This window comes from Miniopterus natalensis, chromosome 4, assembly GCF_054644295.1.
Source record: "Miniopterus natalensis isolate mMinNat1 chromosome 4, mMinNat1.hap1, whole genome shotgun sequence".
Taxonomy (NCBI): Eukaryota; Metazoa; Chordata; class Mammalia; order Chiroptera; family Miniopteridae; genus Miniopterus; species Miniopterus natalensis.
The window spans coordinates 84,392,887-84,420,617 of NC_142084.1; the positions used below are offsets into that span (position 1 = coordinate 84,392,887).

The 27,731-nt window shown below is 43.7% G+C and overlaps 1 protein-coding gene across 2 annotated transcripts in view; it reads left to right on the plus strand.

The window, feature by feature from the left end:
* The window catches only part of SGCD (sarcoglycan delta), a 466,324-nt gene extending 441,038 nt beyond the window's left edge, over positions 1 to 25,286 (plus strand). For both annotated transcript variants that reach the window (XM_016213628.2, XM_087816943.1), the window contains exons 7-8: positions 20,841 to 20,964; positions 22,344 to 25,286. In XM_016213628.2, coding sequence (XP_016069114.1) covers positions 20,841 to 20,964; positions 22,344 to 22,517 — 298 coding nt within the window. In that variant the 3' untranslated portion in view covers positions 22,518 to 25,286. The remainder of the gene's footprint in view (positions 1 to 20,840; positions 20,965 to 22,343) is intronic.
* The last annotated feature ends 2,445 nt before the right edge of the window (positions 25,287 to 27,731 follow it).

The window sequence follows — 27,731 nt, forward strand, 5'->3', positions numbered from 1 at the left end:
GAGTTACTTCAGTGGAGCTTTGGTGTTCACCAAGTGCGCCCCTTGAGTGTCACTCGTGGATATAGCAGGATTGTAATCCAGCGTGGTCAAGTCTGATCATCAGGTGCACTGTCTCTGGGGCCTCCCGGGAGGTGCGAAGTCAGCCTCTGCCAGTGCCTTGCCCAGGGCCACCCAGCATGAGCTACACAGCAATCCATAGATGAATACTACTTGTGCTGGGCCTGGAGGTGTCCAGGAGAGGCCAAGCTGTGAACCAATGCAGGCTGCCAGTAGTGCGAGGCCTGAGGCCACTTATTGAGAAGTCTGGGGCACACTGAGGCCAGCTGCTTCTTGTTTGAGAGATTTTAGGAAAGTCCTAAGCATGAGGCTGGAGAGGCCACTTGCACAGAAAAGCCCCTGGAAATGGCCTGGATGAGCTGCAGGTGCGGAGGGGCGGGGCCTCTGGGAATCATGGGGTGGGGCCAAAGGTGCGAGTCAGGTGCTGGAGGTGAAAACCGCCCAAAGTTGTGGGGACTTCTCTTCCCGGCCCTGGGACCCTGGGCTGGGGGCCTGATGTGGGACTGGGAACCCTCACTCCTCCAGGAAACCTCCACCACTGAGGTATCCCTCCTGGGTTTAACCCACGGCACTGGGTGTGGGCCCACGGCCGAGTCTCCGGGATTCAGCCCCAATCCACCTGCATCTTTGCTCTTCCTACTGGTCTTGGTGCTTCTTCAGTTCCCTGGTTGTGGGACTTCTGTTGAGCTAGATCTCAGGAGGCTCTGAGTGATGGTTGTTCTGTATTATAGTTGTAATTTTGATGTGGCTGTGGTAGGCGGTAGGTACCGTTGTTCCTTTCGTCTCCATCTTGTTGTCTTTCCTATATTGACCAAGTCTTGATGGGGAATATACTCTGTAAGAATTCAATGAATGATTGGCTTCCATTGCCAATTCCAACACCCTTAGAAAAACAAGCCCAATATGCCCCTCTAAGAAAACAATTTATTTTTGGCCCGGAAGCAGTATCACTTGGTTACATCCAGTGCTTCAAAAAGTACCTTCGCTTTCAAGACCCAGCGCAATATTCTGGGGTGCTTTGCAGAGTGTGTCCTGTAGGAGTTGAGTTCTGGAATTTCCTACACTAGTAAATGTGGCTAAGGCAGTATAGATGGCTTCCTGCCAAGCTAACATTAAATTCCTACAAATGTATCTTTCAATATTTGCCTCACAGAGCAGTCTGCGAGGAGAGGGAAATGTAGTTGAGGAGAAGGGAAGGGGGGTGTTAACTTTCTGACCCAAGTAGCTCAGCTCATGCAGCCATAAGCATCAACGTAAGTACTTTTGAATCCATTGTATTTTGCCAGGGGATGACCGAGTCTGGGAGTGGTAATTGCTGCACTTTACTTTCTGCTCTGATTTCAGGGAGAGGTCGTCCCTAGGCCCTGACCTGGCTTTGCTTAGACAGAGATCCCTGGGAGCTACTGTTTTAGCTTTAATCCAGTACATGCATTTTTTAATCGGGTTTTATATTTTAATGACTTCCTAAAACTCCCCATAGTGAAATACATCATAAATATGGATCTCTGCAAAGGTGCGATAGCCTGACAATCTGGTAGTTTGTTGCAGGCAAGAGTTACAGGCTCCGCAGATCTCTAAGAAATATTTAAAATGAGCTGCTGGTATGCAGGAGGGTTATGGGAGTCAGGTAAGATAGTCATTATTTTATCAACTCATATTTCATATATTAAAGTTATTTTTCCCAGCCAAAGGAATGTCCCCACTTACCTATGCCAATCCATTTTTCAATTAGCTAGAAAGCATTGGGTACAATTATTAGGAACTAGACAGACTCTGGTTAAGGGAAAAAAAGTAAAACATTTATAAATACCTATATATAGATGCCTATATATCTATATATCAATATCTATATATATCTATATATAGGTATATATAGATATATATAAGCTTAGTGGGTTCCTCATAGAGTCCCAGGAGCAGCACCCAGTTTCTTAGGAGACACCATAGCCAAGGTCTGGGCTCTGCTCCCCCTGTTCTCCCCGCTCCGCAGTCCACATGGACAATGAGCCCATGCCTTTGAGGCGCCCACCACGCCCTTTGCTCGCCTCCCTGCTTTTGCACATGCTCTTCCCTTGAGCTGCTGTGCCCTTTCATGGACTCCGTGGGACAGGCAATCCCCACCCTTTTTCCAAAATAGCCTAGTTTTCTACTAAGCTGCTCTCTATCCCCTTACTATTCCCTTCGTAGTACTTAAAATAACAGAAACCATCTTACCTGTTTATGATCTTCCCCCAAACTTGAATGTAAGCTTCATGAGGAGCTTACTGACCTCTAAATCCCCATCATCTAGACATTGCCCCATAGTCGATAAATGTTGACTGAATGAATATATAAACGCAGGCTCAGCTGCAGTTAAGGGTGACCAGTCAGTTATTGGCTCCCTTAGACAAGTTCTAGTGTTTTCTCCACTAGGCAGAAGGATGCGTGTCACACACTGACCTGCCTTTCAGCTGCTTGATCCTGGCCCCCCCACCAATCTAACAGCTGCTCTTGGAGCTAAATAACTGTGCCATGCACCGGCGATCAGGGTGTGTGTCCCGAATCATGCCCAGTAAGTGCTCCACCTCCCTACTACTCTAGCCTAGACGAAAGGAATCTCAAATAGAAAGCTTGGGATTGATAATTACAGTCCATTCTCGTTATTCACAGATCCCGTATTTATGAATTCTCCTACTCACTAAAATTTATTTGTAACCAAAGAATCAATGCTTGCAGCTATTTTCATGGTCGTTGTGGACATGGACAGAGAGGTGGAAAATTTGTGTCACTCGAGGCCCATGTTCCCAGCTAAGGCTGAACGAGGAGACTCTCTGCCTCATTGTTTCAGCTCTTACTCTGTAAACTAGTGTCCTTTTGATGGACTCCTGACTACCACTTTTTTTTTTTTTTAGTGATTTTGCTGTTTGAAACAGCCCCCAAGCCTAGTGTCGAAGGGCTATTTAGTGTTCCTAAGCATAGGAGGCTGTGACGTGCCTGATGGAGAAAATACGTGTGTTAGGCAAGCTTTATCGGTGTGAGTTACCGTGCTGTCCATGAGTTCACTGTTCATGAATCAACAGTATATTAAATAAGGTATCTTTGGTTATGTATTGATCTCTTGACAAAAAAATACCCTGACCAGAGGCTTGCAGGAACCGAACCTGCACTTCCCCAAGGAGCAACAGTTCAGTATGGGCTATTTCAGTGTCCACGGCGACTTTACAGATCGTAACTACCATGAATAAGGAAGATCTACTGTATGTATATATCTAGTTTTTCTTGAAGGGATTTTCATACCTGTTTTTATTGATGAGTATCGAGTAGACCTTCCAGATGTTTGATTTAAAGCATGTGTTTGTTTTTCAGAACAAGCCATTCAGAGTTCAGATCTTTGATGAAGAATAGGCATCCATTTGTTTTCTTTACTATTTGTTTAAATTCATCTCAGATCATTGACGTCAGGCTTGTGAGAACTACATATACATCCATGAATATTTGGGGCAGTCTGTGCTGTTCTGCTGCTGACTAGAGAAAAAGATTGTCATTCTCATAGTTCACTGTTGACAGGCCCAGGAAAGGGCTCACTGAGCTGTGACAGCCGACATTTGGTACACAGCCACTCAGCCCTCCGGGTAGTGAGGCATCACAAAAGGGTGTTACACTCTTTGTAATGTGTCTGGTCAGTGGTGGTATTGCCTGTCACTTGTCTTGGACCTAAAATTAATTAAGAACTAATAATGGGAAGGGGGAGGGAGGGAATAGATAAGATGAATAATGAAGATTAAATTCAATGCAATTATTATAAACTGACTGAGTTGAGAGTAAATGGAGAGGACAGGAGGTTGTAGCCTTTGAGGCTGGTAGGAGCTCACCAGCCAAGGGCAATTTGGTTGGTGGAGTTGAACTTCAGAGTCAGTGAGGATGACGCAGGAGACAACTGAAAAGAGAGGCGGACCCGTCGCACTTGCACATTTAGGGTTTACAAATTGTCTCTTGTGGACCAGGTTTGGCTTGCTCACCATGCCAGCTTTTCCCGAACCTAAGTGACTAATCCATGCTGCCCATCGTCATCAATCTGGCCTCATTCAACCTGCGTTCACTCGGAGTGGCTGTGAGAGCCAGGCAAGGTGACACTTTGGGGATGCTAGAGAGTGTAAAGCTTAAGTGTGTGAATCACAGCTCTGCCACTTATTAACTATGTTGTCTTAGGCCAGTTTAACCTGTCACCTTTGTGCCTCAGTTTGCCTCTTTGAAAAATGGGAATAACACGTTTCGCAGATTGGTTGTGAGGAATGACTGCTGTATCAATGCAGAGTGCACTGTTAGCTTTATTTTCCTGTGTCACCGGTGCTCCAGTGTGTTCTCTGCGTCTTGTACACTGAGGTAGTCGAATGTTAGTCGTTTTCTTAAAAGGCTGCTCCTTACCAGTACCCAGCTCCCCGTTGTCCCTGAGACGGGGTGTCGTGCATGAGGAAAACACCCGCACCCCCCGGAGAGGGCTGCGTGGGGGGAGGAGTAGGAGCAGGGAGGCTCTGTGTGCACGTTCAGGAAGCTGAGCCCCAGTTCCCCCGACCGAGATGTCTCCAAGTTATGCTTCATAATTAAACCTTGCAAGGTTTAATTAGGAAACGACATGAGTCATCTTTGTTTCTGAAAATGTATTTGTGGTTTGGCTAATTAGGTGGTGAGATGTAATATGATTTTCCCTCATGTGTAAAATTAATGCATTAAATGTTTTTAAAGGGAAAACATCTAAAGCATTTGACCTGGGCAGCAGGTTGACAGCAAATAGTTCAAAGGAGGTCCACCTACAGCCATGTCTGGAAAAGCTGAGAGGGCTCTCAGTGGGTTGCTCTAGGGGAGCCTCAGGCACACCCCCTGTCTGATCGCCAGTACACCCAGTCAGGCAGCTCTCACGGTGCCCTGCACTTGGAGGTGAGATCCAGGCTCCTCGTGCAGGTATTTACACTCTCCTCCAGCTACAACATTCTTTATCATTCCGCAGAACCGCTGGGCTCCTTTATGCCTCAGTGGCTCTGTACATGACGTGCCCCCCACCCCAGTGACTTGTCCCCTATCTTCTGAAGAGATTCCTCTGCATCGGTATTAATCCTATCTGTACTGTTCTGTATTCTGATGCTTTGACATTGGGCCTGGCCGGGAGGGACCGTCTCACCCAGGGTTAGCTAACTCACCTGCCTGTAGGCACACCTTTCCTATGGAAACCGACCAATCCGGAGTCCCCGGTACTACGTGTCTTACATTCACTATCTCATTTAATCTTCCCTAAACCCTAGGAGGTCACTGCTGCTATTATCGTCATAGAGTACATGGTACAGCAAAGCATGGTGAAGTTTCTAAAAACCCAAACAGAAACAAGGAAGAGCACTTCATGGCAAATCCCACAGTCTGCTCTGAGACCCAGGGTGACTCAGGAGCATCAAAGGGGGAAGGAAATGGTCTCAACTCCAAGGTCAATAGATTTTCCTGTGCTCAGAAACCATAGTAATGCTCCGCTTTCAGTCTCCCTTCCCAATTCCTTACTAAATTAATAGCCCACTCAGGACAAACTCTCCAAGAGGCAGCGCCACTTCACTGGCTTGGCACTGGTGGTGGCCTGCTAGTATTTCCTGAACACACCCCAGGCAAAGCTCTGTGAAATAGTGCTTGACATTTTCCGTGGTACTTATTCATTGGTCAGCCAACAGCTAGCTGGTTGCTTAAGAGCATTATTTTCTAACTAGACTGTGCACAACAACTGTGTGACTTCTTCCCCAGTTACCTCACGATTTGACCACCTTACTGAATGAGCTCCAAAGTCAGCCCGCTTGTAGAAACATCCCTTTTACAACATCTTTGCACCATAACTGTTGGAAATCACCTGATGATTAATGTCACCTAACCCAGAGAACTATATTGCAGTGAGGCTCAGGATTCGTCAATAAATGCGATAGTAATCTTATATCTTTGTTTACATCAGTAATTAATGTAGTTCAGGACGAGCCCTTGAAACCTTGTATAAATAAGATTCATCCCCACTGGAATAAATTACAGCCATATGTCACCATTCAAAAGGTAATTGGTACATTTCATTAGAGAGTAATTGAAAAACAGATTTATTTTAATGCCTTGTAATAAATAATCTTGATAAACACTATTGTTAGCAGAGATATCTGCACCATGTAAACAATTTGCTTTATATCAAAATATAGTATGCGCTATATATCATTCTTGGATTTTCCCAAGAAGTGTTTACTTACCTTGTTGTGGCTGTGCGTAAAGCACAGCACATTGTTATATATTATGACTATTCCTTTGAGAGCAAGACCCAGCTTTATTCTCTATCCCTCAAGTGAAAATCTCCCACATGTATGAACAGAAATGTTTCTAACCATGAACAAAGGCCTTAGAAACAGTAAGACTGAGGTCTGAGGCCTGTCTCTTTGGCTAAATGGAGATGATGCTAGGACACAGCTCTTGGGGTTGCAGCAAGCATTAAATGGGGTGATGCCCAAAGGCTTTAGGCAAAGTCTTGGAATACAGAAAGAACTCAGTGAATATTATAAATAGTGCTTTTATTATCATTATCACTCCCATCTCCATCTTCCGAGGAGACGTCCTGAGTCCTAGGGTGAGCTTTAATTTAAATCCCAGTGGGAAAGCAGGGGTAGAAATGTACAAGCATTTTTTCCCTCCACTTCCAGTTGCCATGTAATAAAATTAACAAACACATGAAAAGCAGAGAAATGAGCAATATTCTCGACACCAGTCATAGGCATGACTAAAACGGACCACCCACCCCACCCCGCTGAAGGATCTGAAGTAAAAACCGACCAGCAATTGTCCTGCGTTTTGCGACTTTGTGAGCTACTCCGGATGGTAAAACCATTCGGCCTTGTTCTCAAACTGAGATGAAGAGCAGCGTATCCCGAAATGCTGTCTGCAGATTGGAATGAAATCATGCTTTTAACAGGGAGCCGTTAATCAAGACAATGGCAGGAGAGGAGTGAGTGGAATGATTTTTTTCTACATCTCTAGCAATCAAGCCATGTTTGAGAGCTTTTGTCCCCCTAATTTCACAGTTGTATTATGGTGGAATAGTCCGGGCCTGCGAAGCACTAGGTAAACACAGCTTTATAAGGCAGCTATTAGAATCATCATTCCCTTTGTTTTAAAGATGCATAAGTTAAGGTCCAGAGAAGGTAAGCATCCAAAGTAACACAGCTACGAGTGAGGTGTCACTCACCACTGCTTCTTGAAGTAGGATGCACGAAACCACAGGGCAACCTTCACATGTCTTCCTGGAAAATGTTTTGCCTAAAGAGTGTAAGGTAGAAATAAAATAATTTAGCCAATGACAAACCAATCACTATTTTTCCATTAAATAGGGAGCCTTTATGCTGTAGAACACTAGATCACATAACTTTAAGCTGAGTAGAAGAGACATTAATGAAACCCTTGCCTTTTAGTGGGGTCCTGTGCCCCAGAGGAACGTGTTCATCTTCTGTGATAGTTGATGATTCCGTGGGAAGTCTTGAGAAGGCAACTTTGAAGCCAGATAGTCCTGGTCAACCTGCATCCCACCTCTAAGAGGCAGTGACTCAGTGGCCTGGAGCAAATCACTCCACCTTCCTGAACCTCAGATGTTCAATAGGGATTGTGCCACATACTGGGGAGGACACCCTAAAGATTCACTGGACCATGTGAATGTCCAGAAACACAGAGGTGCTCAGTACATAGTGGTCATTAGTGTTTAACATTCACGAGTCACTCTCAAAACAGTGCTCTCCTCTTCGTTCACCCACCAGCTTACCACCCTGAGCCTGAGACAGAACCATGGGCCTCTCTCCATACTGCTTTCAAATTCTACTTCAGGCTTCCTGTGCTATTCTTTTAACTAAGAGAGGATACTGAAATGGGCTGTGAAAAATTGCAAAATATGTACTAACCAAATTAATTACAAAACAGATATTAACCAATTATTTTTTTCATGGCTAGACCGCAAATAGAAATTTTCAATTAATATCAAACAGAAACCATTTGCTTTCATTTTAAATGGATACATCCCTTTATCCAAAAAGGAAGCACCTTGAGTTGAAAGAAAGTTGTTTTTATAATTTACTTTTGTCCTAGAGCCCCAAAACTTAATCCTTTTAATCTTAACATTTGCTCATGCTCAGTAAATGAAGCCAGTTTTAGGGTGGCATTTTAAAACGTGGGTTCTGATGCTCCCTCCTAGCTTTGTGAGCTTAGGGTTAACATCCCCAAGCCTCACTTCCTGTTTGTAAATTGGGGATCATTAATAATATAATGACTAGAATTTTCTTACTAGCACAGTGCCTAGTACATGGAAGTATGCAATATTTTTTTATTAAGTAGCTTTTATAAAATTAAACTTGAATGAAGCATGATTATTCAGATATGAGATACTATTTTCCATTTTTCGGCTTTCTTAGAGCTATGTAGCTTACCTGTTGGTCCCCACAGACAGGGATTCCATTACAACATATAAATGAACAAATGCAGCATCTTCTGTAGGAAGTCTACTGAGTGTCAGCATTGAGGAGAGAGAGAGAATATCATGACCACTTGCTCTTAATCTCCCAAAGCCTGTAACAAAGCGTAGGAAGTATATTTTAGGGCTGGGAGAGGCACTGCTACTCCACCCCTCCCTCTCACTGTATAAATTTATACAATTGCCCCATGACAATTTAGTGGCAAACCTGGTCATAAAAATCTAGTCCAGTGCTCCTTCTGCTATAATACACTGTCCCACAGGGTTGAGCTGACTTCCAATGCAGGTCAAAGCTAGTGATTTCGCTTAAAGGAAAAACCTAAATAACATTTGTGACTTCCTTAATTTTCATTCTTTGTTAAAATAATCGACAGCCTGGCTCTGTTACACGTGGACTCAGGTTAGTTGCATGGGCCATTAAACGTCTGAGACCCTTAGATCTTATTGGGGAAACTTGAGAGTTATTACTGTCATTAGTGAGCGCTGGGAGTGTGGAAATGTACAACATTTCCCTGATATTCAAATCAATTATTTAATTCCTTTCTCACTTGAGAAAGAATCTCTCAGCGTAAAAAGTGTCATGTTTTGGAGATGGTAGAGTGTAGGAAGGACTAGAGAGAGTACCTCTGGAAACTGCAATTATCATATCTGTAGTTACAAAGACCGTCACCTTGGAAACCTCAAGTTCTGAGAAACACGATTTGCTCCAAAGTCCAGCTTCTAATCACCATTCTGGAGCTCATGTTACACGAAGGCACAATATTTGTGATCAGTTTTTAACTTCGGGAAAAGTAATTGACAAATGCAGAGAGAATATGTCAGGATTTTCCCCTCTTAAAGTCATTGACATTTTAGCAAATCTTATAATGGTCAAAACTTTTTTTTTTTTTGAGGAAAAATGGACTTCTTTGGCCACTAGCCTTTGAACATTTTGGAATAAAATTACTCTTGGCATTCCAGCTTTTTGCAAAGTCTGTCGTGTGACCAGTAGATTAACCAGGCTGCCTCTTGTGGGTGATGAAATGTTAAGGAAGTCAGAGGGGATTAAAGATGGGGGGGGGGGGGGAGAAACTCATTCATTCTAACCATAGAGTAAGGGGGAGATGAGTAGGTGTGACAGTTTTTATCTGGATGAATACAGTAATAAAAACATATCACTGACCATCATGACCATCCCATTTTATGTACCTGACTAAAGCGTCACCTACATTTCCACATTTCAGCTTCATAACAGTCCTGTCGGGGGGTAGGCATCACTATTGGATGTGAGAAACAGCTGAGCCTCAAGGAGGCTTGTCCACTTTTCCAAGGTCAGACACCCAGTAGACGGAAGTGCCTGACCTCAAACTCCTGACACTGAAGGTCAAGCTTTAAACCACTATCCTACACCCCCTCCCAGGAGATTCAGATAAATATCTTTAAGAGGGGATACCACAGCCTTAGCAGCGCAAATGTAGAATGAAGTAGTTACTGGCGAGATGGGCCACAAAGCAAGGGACATATGTTATCCTGTTGATCTAAATTCAGTATGAGATCATGCTAGTGTGACTGCCAATTCTAATGTAATTACACTACAGTAAGAAATAGTCCAGAATCATACCAAGAAGGTAAAGGGAGAAAAAGGGAAGAGCTTTGCAGCCTTGGGCCTTGCTCAGATCATCACGAGAGCACTGTATTCCGTGCTAGGCAGCAGAATCAAAGTGGTGCATTCATTCCACCAATACGCATTGCCTGCCCAGGCGACATCCTTGATGCTGGCTGTAAATCTAGTGGAATTCCTGCCCTCAAGGATCTTATTCTAGAGGGAGAAAGAGATGATAACACGTAACCAGGCAAATAATGACAAATTGTGTTCAGTGGCATGAGGGAATGGCACTGCGTGAGAGGAGGAGTGATCAGGGAAGGCCTCTCTAAAGAGGTGGCATTTAAGTGAACCTTGAGGATGAGAAGGGAACAGACATACAAAGAGGAAGGTTAGGGGGTGGGGCAGGTGGACCTACCGTTTGTTGCAGCAAGATGGCCGGGAAGGTTGCTCAGGTCATCTCACTGAAGGCCTGGTGCAGATCCTCCTTCGCCTGGATAAAGGAAACCTCAGGAGAACCAAACTGCTTGTAAAAAAGCAAATGCTTGTCTTTATAAATTTGAAGTGCTAGCCTATGGAAACTCTAGATGATACAGCAGGCTACACGATGAGATTTCTACCCGATATATAGAACTACTTTTCAACCATCAAAACCTATCAGCTAGGAATCAGGAGGCCACATTTTGATCTACACTCTCTAGGCACATGGTCTGCACCAGGACACATAACCTCTCGAACCCTCCACTGCCTCTTCTCACACATGGGGGCTGGTGGTGAATAGCAGATGAGACAATACACATGGAAAGCACCCACTGTGAAGGGCGTGTCACATAAGTCCACTGATGAGATGTGGATCTAAATCTGTCAAGGGCACTTGACACTGGGCTTCCATTTGAGGTTCCTCTGAATCAGACCATGATAAAGCTTAACTCAGAAATACAGGATGAGTTACAAAGGTGACAAGAAACTGTGATCAAAGGAGCATTATGAATGTTCAAGCTGAAACCTAAATGAGCCACAGTGCTTGGAGTGATGGCAGCCAGTGCCATGCTCTGACAGTTGTCTGGCATCAAAATCTCACCATGACTTCACAGTAGCCCATGACACTGAAGCAAGTCAGGTTCCTCAGCATGCCTGTTGGTTTGTTTGCGTTTATCAAAAAGAGTACAGCTAAAATATCGTTTTCTTGAAATAGGAATCCAACTTGGAGCTCTTGAAGATTCAACAAGAGCTAATGAAGAAATTGTTTGAGAAACAATTTTTTTAAAAAATTTACTTACTGATGAGCGAGAGAGAGATCAATGAAGAAATCAGATCAATGAAGAAATTGTTTGAGAAACATACATACTCTTTGAATAGAGCCTCACTGATATGCTAAGGGTTTATATACACAGTATCATAAGATCGGCACCCCAAAATGCAAGTGGCCCTGTGTACAGTGAACCTACAGGGTAGGCAGTGTGGGTCTTCATTTTATCAAGTACATTAACTTCATTCCTGGGGTCACAGCTTGGGTTGCTCTTCCCCCAAAAGCAATACTGTAAGTGTCCTGGCCCTGCCCAAGTAGCTCAGTTGGTTAGAGTGTTGTCCTGATACGCCAAGGTTGTAGGTTCCCCGGTCAGGATACACACAAGAATCAAACAATGAATGCATAAAAAAGTGGAACAGCAAATCGAATTGATGTTCTTCTCTGTCTCTCTCTCTCTCATCAATAAGTAAATTTTTTAAAAAAATCATAACCATTCTATTCCCATCAGTGAGATGGTAGGTTCCATATTAAAAATGGCATAGATAAACTTTTGAAAATTTAGATGTCCTGAATTCTGATTTAATTTTTATGGGACATGACCCAAGCTTTGAAAGCTCCCCATGTGATTCTAACTGAATGGAAATTTCCCAGCCATGGGCCTTAGCCAATCCAAGAACTCCCTGAAAGCAGCTACTTCAGTTGACTAAAGACCACCAACTTTACATGTCCTCCCATCAGCCTTTTTCTAAATTTCAGTTTTCCCTTTCAATCATAGCTTTATCTAATTCACTTTTTCCCCCTCAAACAAAGAACACACACAGTAACCCTAGGTGTTGGTGTTATTGTGAACCTGCTCTCTCCTAGGAAAGACCGGTGCCAACCCTTTGCTGTTTCACTTACCACATACATTACTTGGTTTTTATGATGTTTTGAAGGTCGCTCCCCAAAGTAATAAAAGCTATTGTCTCCATTCTCTGAGGATAGGAGCAAAATATGATCTAAAAGCTTGTCTTGGTTTGGAAGTGATTAATGTAGATTCTTATGATGAAGGAAATGAAAATGAGAAATCTGGGTAAGTAATCACTGTTTCAACAAAAACAATTTCAACAAAAAATGAGCTTGAAACAGAGAGAACAAACTGATAATGCCAACAGCAAATAAATTATTCTCTGAGTGCTAGAAACAGACCTTGTGATAGCGTTTTAAGTTTTGTGAATTTTTTTGATTCATGACACTTCCGAGTATAACTGCGGAGGAAAGGGACACTTGCTGCCCCATGTTTCACAGGTACTTGAAATGCAATTTGAGCAGAGAAGGAGAGATTTCAAATGAGTGCAGAAATGTGTCAGGAAATGATGGTTCCAGAGAGGAAATATCTCCCCCAGGCTTCCTATAAACCTCGGAGACGCAAACAAGCTTCTCCTTGTCACAGGCCCTGGGCCACACAAGAACTGTGAGACCACCTCAGAGGGCAATGGAGTCAGGACACTTTGGAACTCTGGTCATGATCTTGCTTTGTCTCTAGCTATAGAGTGAGTACATTTCAAAGGAAATGTTCACCCCAGTAGGACGCCACTACATTGTGACTTGGCTTAGACACCATTTCTCAGAGCACCTTCCCAGTCTGGGCAGCCCAAACGAGTCAGCGGGCACCCCAGACTCTGAGTATGTGCTCAGAGAGGTTTTTGAGGCTGTGTATACACACTGTCTAACTCTGCATCATAGGAATATGCTGCCAACCACAGTCACACACACCTCCCCCATTTCCGTCTCTAGCCAGCAGATCCACACTCCCAGCAGACGTTTCAAAAACCTCCAATTCAGCACGTCTAAACTCCACTCGCAGTTTCCTATCCTTACACTCTGAAAGTACTCCACCTACACTCTTCCTGTCTCTGTGGCTGACCCACAGAGTATACCAGTTATAAAACTCACAACAATGGAAGTCATTTCTGACTAATTCCATCACCAAATCCAAGTTCCGATCTTCTCCCACCTGGATAGCCAGAGACTTCCAGCTCTTCTCCTTGGAGCCCTCATGCCCCTCCCTACCCACTCTCCACTCTGTAGCCAGATATAAATATATATTGGGTTAATATTACACACACACACACACACACACACCCTGTTGGTTCTGTATATCTGGAGAGCCCTGACGAATACAATATATATATAAGGAGATTTATCATAAGGAATTGTTCACCTGATAATGGAGGCCGAGAAGTCCTTAATCTGCAGTCAGCAAGCTGGAGATCCGGGAGAGCTGGTGGTGTGAGTTCTAGTCCAAGAGCAGAAGATGACCAATGTCCCAGCTCAGTAGTCAGGCAGAGTTCCCTTTCACTCAGCCTTTTGTTCTAATGTGGATGGGCCTCATCCAATCTGCTTTACTAAGTCCACTGATTTAAATTTTACTCTCATCCAGAAATACCCTCACAGAGACACCCAGAGTAACGTTTGACCAAATGCCTGGGCACCCTGTGTCCCAGTCAAGTTTACATAAAATTAACTCTCACAGTAATCTTTCCAACAGGGACATCAGGTCACGTTGTCCATTCTCTTTTCATGCTCCTATGGCCCCGATCCACTTAAAATCTTTCGTTGTCTCAGCATATTCTGCAAGGCCATGCCTAACTTCTCTTACCTCTTCTTATTAATACCACAGTTTCTGTGAGCCTTTTTTCAATTTTTTAAGCCATGAAACTATTTTTCTCCTAAAAGTCTTCATGCATACTGCTGCGTCTAATTGGAACACACATCTCTCACCAGGCTAACTCCCTCCTATGCTTCCGATGACGATGTCATCATAAGCCTTCCCAGACCCCAGCTCTCCCCACAATCCAGTTCCCATTATAAGCGCTTATCATCCGTCATCAAGGATTCCTCATCGCCATAAACCAATAGCTGCTTAATGTATCTCATCCACCACAGCACATCAGCTCAGTAGGGCAAGGAGTAGGTCTGTATTGTTTACAACTATAACCCCAGCATTTTGCATATAATTTGAATTCAATAGATGTTGTCCAAATACATGAGCCACTTCCTAATGATGCTACCAGACTGGAATACAGGCCACTTCCCTGTCCCCTTAGGTCTAGTAAAATAAATGTTTGTTAAACCAACATGCTCTATACTGGGAAAGAAGGTTTGATTCAAAAGAGTGTCTGTAATCATCTGGCCTGCCTTTCATAAAAGCAAACTTCAAAACGGCTTTGTGCTAGAGTACAGAATGTCACTGTACTTTTGAAAGAAGTGGCCTTCAGATGACAATATCAAACCCATTTCTTAAATCTTTAGAGCAGAACCCTAGAGTCCTTTGCTTAGATTTTCAACTCATTAAAGACAGACAGACCTCTAAAAAGGCAGCAGCTCCATTCATAAAATTTAAATAGCTACCACATATGTGAAGAGCATGAATCTCAAAGTATCCCTTGCTTGACTTCAAAGCAGATCCTGTGTAATTAGAAAAGCCCAAGCTTCTCCTTACTGTTTGTAGGTGCTAATTTTATTTCCCTCAGTTTCTATATTGGGAGTTTAAATGGATTCCACTGAGTACAGTGTGTTTAAGCCAAAGCAGCCATTTAAAACAAGATGACATAGTGGCGTGGATTTGTATAGGACCAACTTAGCTAAGCTGGCACTGCGTGTCCTGGAATTCCCTTCTCGGAGTTAGCGTGGCTGCATCAAAATTAGAAGGTGGGAGTAAAGCCACAGCCGTATCCTTTTTACACTGGAAGGGGGGTGCAGGGCACCAGGCACCACTGCAGCCCACCTGCCAGCTCACCTGGTTCGTGTGGGCAGCCCCTGGTCTTTAGACCCTCCAGCTCCCATGGGGTCTTCCTTCAGCTCCTCCAACTCCTGGGCCGGAAGCTTTGCTAGTTCCATGAAGAAGGGCAGCAGCTTCTCCTCCACCGAATCAGAGCCCTAGAAGGGCTCAGGGACTGTCCCAGGCACCGGTGTCTCGCGGGGTTCCAGCTCATCCTTGCTCTCCCACCTGACATCCACCTTCCCTTCCTGACTGCCTGTCCTGCTGACTACCGGCTCCAGCATCAGACACAAAGACAGCCGCCTTCCATAGACTGTGCCCAGGCCCCACTCTGGATAACATTGAATGCCTATTGTATCTATCTGGATGTTACTCATAGAGGTCCTCTTTCCCTAATTGCATCCTGACTGATAAGCTTCGGGAGAGTTTTCTAGCTTATTGGCAGCCCTTAAGCTTTGGATCTCAGAAAGTTGACATATCCATGATGTAAAATAATAATAAAACAGAATAACGTTGCCAACCTTTAAAGATGAGAAATTGCCTGTCTATACAATCTCAAAATTTATTTTTTTTAATAATCAGGAATGTGGGGAAGGTATAGGGGGAATAAATGATGATGGGTGGAGACTTGACTTGGGGTGGTTAACACACAGTACAGTGTACAGATGGTGTGTTGTAGAATTGTGCACCTGAAACCTATATAATTTTGTTAACTAGTATCTCAATAAATTTAATAAAAGGGGGGAAATGTGGGCCTCCAATATAGGAATATGGTAGTCTAAATACCCTGACCAGTTGTTTTAGTTGAAAACAACTAAAACTATTGGGTAAAAATATTTTTAAAACATTTTAAATGCATTGATAAGCTGGAAATTAGTTAGGATTATTCAGAGGCCAAAACCTAAAATAGGGTGGAAACCCAGAGAATTAATCTCAGCCCTGAGGCCAGCTGCAACTTTATAGATGTTGCTAAATTAGATGAAATTCAGCTTCAGTTTTCATGGCCTATTGGGCATGGAAACAAAGCAAATCTCAGGGCCCACTGGAAGCAGGAAGTCTGATAAGAAACCCCACAATGAAAGTGGGACCCCCCATGTAGCAAACCATCAGTGTTAAGGAGGAAGTAGAATTCAAGTGACCTAGTCTTCCCCACCCCTGACCCTTCCACCCAGACGACTGCAAGAGAAATTGCCTATCTTGAACCTTAGCACTGAATGGAAGGAAAGAAAAACATTTTTCCAAGGTTTGGTAATTCCAAACTCGGTCTCACTCTGGTTGTAGCCTGAACTTATATTACCTGGGTGGTCCTAAATCCTCAAGCAAAGAAATTAGTTTACATTTAAGCTGAAGTTGACACCAGTGATGGATGGAAACAAATGCAAATCTCCTAGAGAAAAGCACTTTAAATGCAAGCCTGAAATTATTTCTGCAGATAAAGACCCGAGGAATATGAACTCACAGTCAAGAAGTACAAATCGGCCCTGGCTGGTTTGGTACAGTGGTTAGAGCCTCCGCCCTCAGACTGAAGGGTCTCGGGCTCGATTCTGGTCAAGGCCACGTACCTAGGTTGCAGGCTCTATCCCCGGCCCTAGTCGGAGCACGCGCAGGAGGCAACCAATTGATGTGTCACATCAGTGTTTCTCTCTCTCTCTCCTTTCCACTCTCTCTGAAAACAATGGAAAAATATCCTCGCGTAAGGTTGAAAACAAGTACGAATCACGCTCAGAAACAAGGCACAGCGAGCAAGAGAGCAGGAAGGAAAAAAACAAGGCACCACAGTAGGCCCACAGAGGCTTCCGACCCAGAAATTCTCAGAGAAACATATAAAACAAGTACAGGTACTATGAGGAAAGAAATCAAAGAAGACATTTAAAGTGTACATATGTATTAACGAATGTGACTATTCAGAATTAGATAGTGACAAATTAGAAAATGAGCCAAACAGGATTTCTTGGCGTGAAAATACCATCTCAAAGAGTAAAAACCCCAATGCATGTGATAGGAAAGTGATACAAAGAAAAATACAAGAACATGAAAATATATCTGAAGAATCATCCAGGCAGCCGGGAGGCAGAATAATGGGACTGCTAGAGTGAGGACATCTAATCCAAATTTCATTTAGAATGAGGAGAGAATTATGAAGCAAAAGCAATTTTCAGACATATCAGCTGATATTGCCCAGAAGTGATGAAAGACACAAAACTGCAAATTTAGAGAGTCCAAAAAGAATGTTGAGAAGAGTAATTAAAACGAAATCCACACTGAGGCATATTAAAATGACACTGCAAAACATCAAAGATAAACAGCAGCAGGAGAGAAAAAAAACAGATAGAAGTTCTAGAATTGAAGTTAAACTGACAGCTGACTTCTTAACCACAACAGTGAGAACCAGAAAACAGAGGAATAATACCTTCATACTCCAATTTACACACACAAAATAGCAACTAAAGCAATTAAAAGAGACAAAAGGCATTTCACTGAAGAAGAATCCCAAATGGCTTACAAACAAATGAAAAGGTGCTTAACTTCATTACGAATCTGGAAATGCAAATTTAAGAGGCAGTAGTGTCCTGTTTCACACTCATTTATACTAAACAATATCAAAAGCTAGCAAGAAAGTAGAATAACCAGAACTCTATACACTACTAGTGGGGAAGCATCTAATAAAGCTGTAGATATGCATATCCTAGAAGCTAGCACTCCCACTCCTCACATATGTGTCCTGGAGAGAATTTGCAGATATGCACCAGGATCCACGTACAAGAGTTTACATAGATGCAGTTTAGAGAAACAAAAACCTGGAACCACCCCAGATGTCCAACAGAAAGATGGACAAGTAAATCATGACGTAAGATAACACCAGGGAATTGTCTACATGGATGCATCTCAGGAACAGAATGTTGAGGGGGGAAAATGTAAGTCACTAAAGAATAACTGAGTGGAATTATGAAGTGTGTAAAGTCAAAAACATGTGATAGTAAGCAATATGTTGTTTAAAGAGGCAAACATGTAGTAATCCTATAAAAAAGGCAGGAAAACAATAAACATAAAATTCATAGCAATAGTTATCTTTGAGAGAAGGAAATGGATGGGATTCATAAGAGAAGCTCAGGGCTTTACAAAAGTGAGAAAAAAAAATTTCTGAAGAGGGTGGCGAGTATACAAGGTTTGTTGCATTGTCATTCTTTATTTATATTTTTAGAAATCTTACTTTGCATCAATTCCAAAAACGGAATGATTCCAAATAAAATTAAATTATTTGTTTAATCAGAAAAAAATCAGAAGTTCTGGCAGCAATGGGCCAGATTAGGGTAGCAGCTGCCCCCTGGAGAGAGCATCTCCATCACTTGCCTTATCCTATTGTACAGAGGCTGTTGCCCCCTGACAGCTTTCTTAGAGGTCATTCATTGACATCGCCTATCTGTTCTTTGGGTGCACCTGAGATTATGGCTGTTGCTTTAGAGTAGTGGTTCTCGAAGTGTGGTCCCTGAACCAGCAGCAGCTTCAGCATCACCTGGTCACATGTCACAAGTGCAAGTATTCAGGCACCACCCTAGACCCACCATATCAACCTCCAGGGCTGGAGCCCAGCAATCTGTGTTAAGCTCTCCAGGGGATTCTGATACATTTAAGAAGCACTGTTCTTGAGGACATGTCCAAGCCCATGGACCTCCCTTCCTGGCCATTCTCCCATTCTGAGTGTCTTCAATCCTCCAGAGGAGAGGGTTGTACTTTCTCCTAACGGAAGCAGCTTTTATTCCTGAGAACCGGCAGGACCCCCCCGCCCCCTGCCATTGTCCGGCTTCAGGAGGAAGCCCCCTTCCATGTTTCCCTGCTCAGTGCCAAATAACGCCTTGTGCGGTGTGATTGGTAATCTGTGGTCGGAAATTGATTGACGTGCTGCAAGAGTGCTCTGTCTGCTCTCTGCCCACCCCACGGGGCTCCTGCAAGAGCTTTTCTCACAATGGAAAGATTAGCATGTGAGCAAACTCTTAAAAACACCTAACAGCAGAGGACATTAGGATGGGCTATGAAACAGAACGCTGGTTTCCTTTTTGCCTCTGCTTCCTCGAAACTGTCATTTCTACCTTATTTTAGCCTCTCGCAATGTGAGAGTTTCTCAGTAGCTCCTCGCCCAGCACCCTGGACTTCCAAGGTTGAGGGAGGGAGGGAGGAAGGGAGCAGTCGTTTCTGAGTCCACTCTGGCCTTGGAGCTCCCTGATCTCAGAGCCCGGAGGAGGTGAGCAAGAGTAAAGGGAACTCTAATGTGCATCTGAAAAGCCAGCGCTCAGTCTGATAAACCTCTCCAAGCTCCGTGTTTTTGTTCTAAGTTCTTCCCCCCTCCCCCCCTCCCGCCTGCAACTGTCTTTTTGTATGAGTCATTCACTTTGAAGGCTATCTACCAAATATGAACACATTCACCATATCCTGAATTTGATGTCACCAATGTCAACTGTTCAAATGAGTTATGAGAAATACTGCACCCTGGGATGTACGTATATCGCTGAGCCACGCGTAAGACTACCACCTGACTACACATGCAGAGACTGGCTTAGGAAACCAAGGGCTAATTCCATGAAGACAGAGGTGGCATTTAATTCCAAAGAACAGCATGAAGATGTAGTGGACAGGAAAGAAGTTCCAGTTCTTTTGGAAGTGGTGTGGTGTAGTGGACAGTGTACTGGCTTTGGTGGCTGCTGAACTTGAATTTGAATCTGGGCACTGCCCTTTTGCAAGATGTATAACCCCAAGCAAGTCACTTACCCTAGTGTCCTTGTTTGTACAATCAAGATCATAGGGATAGCAAAGTCAAAGGGTTTTTGTGAGGATTCAATGAGACAACACATATAAAGCAGTTTGCGCAGGGTCCATCACCTAGTAAGTGCTCAATAAAACATAGCTGATGTTTGTGGCAAGAAATAAGTCTAGCAAAATAGGTCAGACCAGGTCCTCAATGGCTGAATAAACTCAGAAGTTCAGATCTTTTCTAAGGAACTTGTGAAGGTTTTGATAAGAAAATTGACATTCTCATAACTTACAGTGGAGAAGAGGGAAAATTAGAGACAAACAGTGTGAGGCAGTTAAAACAGTCCAGGTTGGAGATGAATTAGTATACTGACTATGGAGAAATTGTGAGTTAAAAGTGAGTTAATGGATCAAATGAGGGAGGGAGGGTGGGGACAAAGATGGCATGGGGACTATCACCTGGGGAAGCTGGATGACAGCCATTGAGAAGAGTATGGACAAAGTTGGAGGTGAGCAGGTAGTATTATCAGAAGGGAAAACTATGCCACAAGGGGAAGGTATCAATGTTAGTGAAAACAGAGGACGTAAGAAAAGGTAGAATAAACTGTGTTAAATCCGTCAGATCTTATAGCAAAGAAACCAAGAAAATGGTGCAAAATCATCTTGGTTAATTCTACCAATAAAACAATAATTGACTGGGTGTAAGATGAAAAGAAGCCAGGATCCTCGAACTCCTTCCTTACAACCTTGGTGACAGGCAATGAGAGTAGAGCCCAGACACACTCTCCCTTATCAACTTGACCAGGTTTGTAAAGCAAAGCTAGAAAAAGTTCCTGAGCACAGACTGAAGTGCCATTTCAATGCTCTGAGCATCGAACTTCCTCTTCAGTTTTTTACACACACAAAATCTGAAATGGGATCTTTAATCTTAGTCTTGTATATATTTCAGGTTGGAGTCCCCAACCCGGTCTCTGGTGATGGAGGCCCCAAAAGGAGTAGAAATAAATGCAGAAGCCGGCAATCTGGAAGCCACCTGCAGAACAGAGCTGAGACTGGAGTCCAAAGACGGAGAGGTAGGGGCTGAGAAGGACAGGAGTCCAGAGAGATGCAGCTGCCACAAGCCAACCTGTCCCAAAACTGGTTTGTTCCTCCCTTTGCCACTGAAGTTGACGCTGCCCTGTAACCACAGAAGGAGCCAACCACAAGGTTTTATTTCGGGAACAGATAATGTCGAACAGAACGATGATATGCCAAACCCACAGCACGTAAAAGCGATGACTCGGTATTTGTGAGACGCTGAGATAATAGCATGTATTGCAAGGACAGTGTAACACACACAGCTGTAAGGAGGAACGCTATTTCCAAATTCTGTCGCTTGTCATGTTAAAGTAAGATTTAGGTAGCTGGAGAATTAAGCTGTGTATCACACACATCGAGCTAAAGATGAACTTAACGTACTGGTAGTCATTTTTAAAGTTTATGTTGCATGTTTCTACTTTCATTGAGCATGGAGAGTGAGATCCAGCAGCTCCCCCAAATCGGAACAAACCAAAACTTCAGTGCCCTGGGCAACAACAGAATGTGGATGGCAAATATTCATCCTCTTAGCCCAACACAGTCCCACCTCGGTGAACAGAATAGCTGCTTGTGTTTTTGCAACATAAGCCAAAGCCCCAAAGAAAACATGATTCAGCTGCAAACTTTTTAAGTGCCTTCATTGTGCTCATAAGCCAAAGTTTTCTATTTAAGAATTTTAAAAAGAAGGGGAAATGTGTTTTTCTTTTTTAAAGCGAAACTCTGTCCTCCCTTTCGTCACGGCTTAGAGGTGATCCGTCTCCAGCCGCCTGTGTACGCCAAGCCCGCCTTCTGATGGGTTTGGCATTTGCCATATTTGTTTTGAAAGAGCTAGTCAGATGGAGTATTCCGTTATCAAAGCGGCCTCGTCAAACAGCCACAGACTCCAAACCACACGCACTTAAAACAGTGACTCCATCATGTGCGTGCTTTATAGCTATCAGAATCCAGGCCGCAGGAATCAGTTGTATCGTAAGAGTCACTTAAGCCCAGGAAACGCTGTGTATTTATGAAGACAGACCATGCACACAGGTGTATTTAGGGTGTGAGAAGTCCCCTAGTAAAGACAGTGGTTAAAGCTAGCATTTCCAAATGTATTTCTCTCTAGGGCTCTATTCACATTCTACGTGATGCACTTTTTTGCAAAATGCTAATATGCGCCTGTCGCTACCAGGCAGCGGTGCCTCGCTAGAACATAAGCTTCTGTGAGGGTAGGGGCCATGTCCTGTTCGTCGCCTCATCCCCAGTGCCCACAATACCCAACGCATAGTGTGTGCTCACGCGATTTAAGTGGAACTGAGCGGTCACCTGCTGTTTCTGAATGTCACGAGGATCAATGACAGCCTCTAACTCTTCCCTTCCTATCTACTCTCTTTAGATTAAGTTAGATGCTGCGAAAATCAAACTACCTAGACTGCCTCACGGATCCTACACGCCCGCGGGGACGAGGCAGAAGGTCTTCGAGCTCTGCGTCTGCGCCAATGGGAGATTATTCCTGTCCCAGGCAGGCACCGGCTCCACTTGTCAGATAAACACAAGTGTCTGCCTCTGAGAGACTCTCCATAGCGGACGCTGTCGGCAGCAGAGGGCCTTTTGCTGGCTTCAGACACTGGCTGCCAGTTATTTTTACTAGAACACAGAAAGCCTATCAAAGACCTTGCGTGTGCGTGTGTGTGCGGGTGCGTGCGCGTGTGTGTATGCGTGAGTGGGTGGGTATAAATATATATAAATATATATAAATAAATATATATATCCTCTGTATAAAATGAGGTTTCAGTACAAAAGGAACCACGGGTGACCCTGTGATATCCAGTCATTTCCATCCCCACCCCACCACCTACATGAGAAAAGCAAAACACCGATTCAGGCTCAGCATTCCCCAGACCCTTCAGAGTCCCTCAGTGTATCGGACACTTGCCACATACTCACCCACACCTTCGAGTAACAGCATTTCTCCTCCATTCGTCATTTCGGGGCAGCGATGGCGGGAATCTCCAAGTCACGCTCAAGCGCTGAGACCCAGGAATTACAAATGGACCTTTGGTTTCCTTTAGTAAGGCTGGCCAGCTTCTCCCCCCTAAGTCAGGGAGGGGCAGTGCCACAGAAGTCAGCCGTAGAGATTCAAATGGCTGGCCTACCTTCGCAGTCAAATGTTTGGGGGCTTTTGTTGTTGGATGAGTGAGGGGGAGGAATTTTAGAAAAGTGCGAACTGCTCGCCCAACTCCTGCTCTCTTCCTTCCTCCCAACTCACATATTACCTCCCAGTCAAAAGAGGAATCACAAATCAGCACAAAATAGGCAAACAGCTGCTCCTCCAACAGCTGGAAGCTACTCTGACCTTACAGGCAAAGAGTAAGTGGGTGATATGTCTCTGTTTAAAGGGGGAAATGGCTCAAAATCTGTTCATCCTCACTTCTGACGGACTCAGTAGACTCCAACCCACAATGATTGGGCTGATCAAAATTAACAAGAGCAGAACCCCTAACCCAAGAGGAGCCATTTGGAGACAGAAGTCTAAAAGTAGCATTGGGAACCTCATTATTTTTACGTTTCCTGGGATTGGTAGACGATTTAGAGACATGCCTTTTATTTCTAAAGGCATGCACACTCACTGACTTGGATCTTATGTATTTTTTGCGGTGTAGGGAGAGTCATATTCCTAAATCCACCATTATTTTTTCTCCAAGAATAACAGATCTGAAGTACTACACACCCCGCCCCCCAGAAGTGCTCACTGAAATGTAACATAAACTGAGTCAAGTGTCTTTATCGGAATCACTGTGTCCCCTGGGCCCAGCAGCGCCCTCTCCCCCACACGTAGTGGAAGCAGCTCTGATTCCCGCCATCAGCTATTGCCCATCCCTCCGCCTCCATCCTCACGCTCCAGGGTCACCCTGGCCGGCTCTTGTGCTGGGACAGGGGATTACACCATCTCTGTTCAAAGAGGGGGAAATGTGCCTATGCCTTAAGTCAATGCACTCAGCAAGGAGAAGCACATACTATTTATCTTGTCCTTTCCTGTAGTTTACTTTGGGTGATTGGAGGGGAATGGTTTAGTAATGACTGGGCATCTTCAGGGCAGGTCGACAAGCCAAGCGGCTGACAGATGTGGACTCTGAGGAGCCCAGGATGGAGACAAGCCTGGCTTAGACAGTCCTGGATGCCCCTTAGCAAGGAGTGGCCCCACAATCCTAAATGAAGTCGTACTTGTAGGCATGAATGGCATTTTTTTTTTTGTTTCTCAACAAGGTCCTAATTTTTTTCTTACTTCACAAGCAGGGTAAGATTTGTCATAGGAGATTAAAAAAAAAAAAAAAAAAAAAAAGGCTGGATATTTTTGAGTTGACACTCAAGCATTGAGCTAAGGCTTACACACAGGATGCAAGAGCAAGCTGTGTGTTGCTTAGTCACTTAGAAGTAGGGGGAGGAGGGCTGGTCCCAGCCTGGCCTGACCATGGCCCTGCTGGCTTCCAGACCCCAGGCTCCCTCTACTCACTCTTGCTCAATGTCCCACATAGAAGAATTGGGTTGTTCAAGGGCAAGATCATAAGATTGCTTAGTTTATAGCACTAGGGTCTAAAAAAGAAAATAACAAAAAGCTTTCAAATTGCTCTGGATCAGGATTGTTTATATCCTGTAGGATCATGTTGCCAGAATCTGCATTGTCCACACAGGGCTTTGCTAAGCCAGGAAAGGCCCCCCTGGCTACTGGGAGCATTGACCCCGTATCATGCAGATAAACAGTAGTAGCTGTGAGGTCCTTTGTGGCTGAAAACCTTAAGACAGAGTTTTTTAAAGCAGGCAGACCATCTTAGCATTTTGCCATCTTCAGTATACAATTTATGGATTACAAGCAAACAAAAGGTTCTTGAACCTCTGATTTTGTTATAATCATCCTGTGGGAGTCTGAGATCAGCACCTTGAGAATTTTATAACAATTAAAAAAAAAATTGGCATGATCCCACTTACAAAAGCTTATCCTAAAGGTAATCACATCACAAATAAACTAGAAATAATAATAGCAGCCAGGAACAGAAATGAAGCACCTGTGGGGAACAGACATGATATAAAATCCTAATTTCCATTTGTGCTAAGTGACCACAACATGCCAGGCAATGAGCAGGAAACTTGCACAGATTAAGCTATGTATTTCCGTTCAAACTCTAGAATGTGGTAAAATGCAGCCTAAGTTCTTAAGTGTACATTTTATTTTCTCCCTATTTCCACTAGAATATTTGTCCATGGTCACAAGTGTTACCTGAATTCTGGAAAAGATATATATCTTTTACATTAAAATCTGAGATCCTTTAATTTTAAAAAATGAGATTCTTTCTAATCTTTATACATAACATCTTCCAGAAAAATCACACCTTTGGGTATAGTAAGCAGCAGTGGCCTAACAAACAGAGAAATCAAACGAGTCTTCAATGCTCTAGAAGTTCTAGTATGTTCATACTCTTCAGAAGAGTTTTAAAAATTAACAACCGATCTCCAGACAGGTTTAGCACATGGGTCTGTTTGATATCATCTCCCTAAGTCATAAAGGTTTGGTTTTGGGAAGCTATGAGGCTGTGATGGAAGTTTTCAAAACCCCTAACAGTGGCATTCCTGTAGATGGAAACTTGATATGAGGCTTTTGAATTATGTTACCCGAGGACTAGATCTTATAAACTTGGTTTTCATTCCTTTTACATCAGTTTTCCTTTGGATCATTTTCACCATCTATCCAGCAACCATAGACCAAAGATTGCGTGAGGCTGGATCCTAGAGCCGGGGTCAGCAAGCCATGCTCCCTAAACCAAATCCCTCTCATCGCCTGTTTTTGTAAATAAAGTTTTATTGTAACACAGCCACATCCTTTTATGTACATGCTGTCTGTGGCTGATTTCCTACCGTAACAGCAGGGTTACCAGAGAGCTCATGGCCCACGACGCATTAAATAGTTACTAACTGGCCTTTACAGAAGGAGTTTGCTGGTCCCTGGTGCAGAGGTCACTTATGGGAGGTGCTGGGCACAGCAACAGAGAAAGCAGACTTCGTGATAGTACGGAGTAGCCCCCATGTCTGTGTGTGCTTGGGAACAGACATACTTGGCTATAGAAAAAATGGTGATCCACTTGTCAGAAATGCAGGCTCACTGGACCTTGGGAACAGGGAGAATGGAATTAGGGGAAAAAGGGAAGGAAAGGAAAGCTGAGTTGTCTCCTTGGACCCTTAAGAGAGGTGGCTCCTCCCATCTGCATCTTAAGTGGCGAGAAGTGAAGTGGGGGTCCTGTGATTCAAATTCGGAATCTCTGCCCTGAAGAGGCTGTTTCTGAAGTCTCTACTCAGAGGTTTCCGCCTCACCTTCCATAGGCCAAAAAGATGCCCGTTCCATGGTCCTCTTTTTGACTTACCATGGAGAGTGCTTTTGACTGAATCTGTCTTTCTGGCGTCACCGCCTCAATGGCTCGCACCTCCGGCAAACTTACGATGCTATGACCACGCCAGGCCTGACTGATTGGTGAGACCAATACACAATCAGAAATATTGAAAGAAGCATCTTAAACTATGTAGGAAGAAAAAATATAGGACTGTTCTGTCACAAAGCTGTTGCTGGGAGGAACCAGATTAACTCCAGTGTGATTTTGCTTCCAAGGCCCTGGGTCTTTGCTCTTTCGTGTAGCGGGAGTGCGAAGAAGACTATTTTGAACTCAGTGTCCGCGTCTGGGTGGTAAGGCAGGTTCCTACCTTAGCTTCAGTCAACATCCTTGTCACTAATCCTGGGCTGAACACTCAGTTCAAGATTGTTAAAATAGCATCAGCACGAGTGAGCCTTTGTACTGTGAGTATTGATGTCGGGGAGGAAAGATTTTTTTTTTTTCTTAATGAAAACAACCACCATTTACCAGACCCCGATTGACATCGCTTAAGGAGTCCTTCAGCACTGTGTCTGGATTCAACCAAAGGAGAATTCAGTGGGCAACCCTGCCCTTCAGAGGAGCAACTAGATGAGAATATCTTGCTTTTGTTTCTTTTAGGGAAAAGGCAGCAAGATGCTTGGACAAAGGAGATAAATAGAGTCATGTAAGCGCCTGATCCTTACTCAAAACCTCATTTGAGTAAGTTGTAAACAAGACCCATTTTCTAGCTTTCCCTGGGCACCAGGAAATCTTAGGCACAAAAAGGTAATAAAGCAGCTCCCAGAATGATACATTTGCCTGGTGCCCCAGTAGCAGGTGGAGGGAAAGGTATAATAAAAGAAACAACCTTAGGAAACAGGCCTTTCATCTCAAATATAAAATGTCTTTCTGTCTTTCATCACTTTCTCTTCGGTGGAAGGTTCCCGCGTTTCCAACATATTTCCATTAAAATAGTCAAAGCTACTGCACTGGGGATGTCAGATGCATTTCTTTCTTTGTGGTAATCGGAATTTAAAATTATACAATTGCCCCTGAATTTCTCATTCACAAAGCTAAACCACGATAAGAGATCAAGCAGTGTGAAACCTGCCGCCGCAGCCTGCGTAGCTCGCCACCCGCACTAGTGCTTTCAAAAGCAATGTGATTTCTATGGTTCTTAGACGCTTCCTTCATAATGGACTCCTTGAAATTTCTCAAGGCAGATCTGAATGGCAAACGGAAAATAACCATTGGTGGGAGGTCCTCGTTTTGCGTATTGTTAGAACACAAGTGTAAGAGAAAATAGCCCATTTGGGATGACCCATGCTTGCATATACAATTTTCTTTTGTTTTTACTCCCCTTTTATAGATACTGGCAGAGTAGG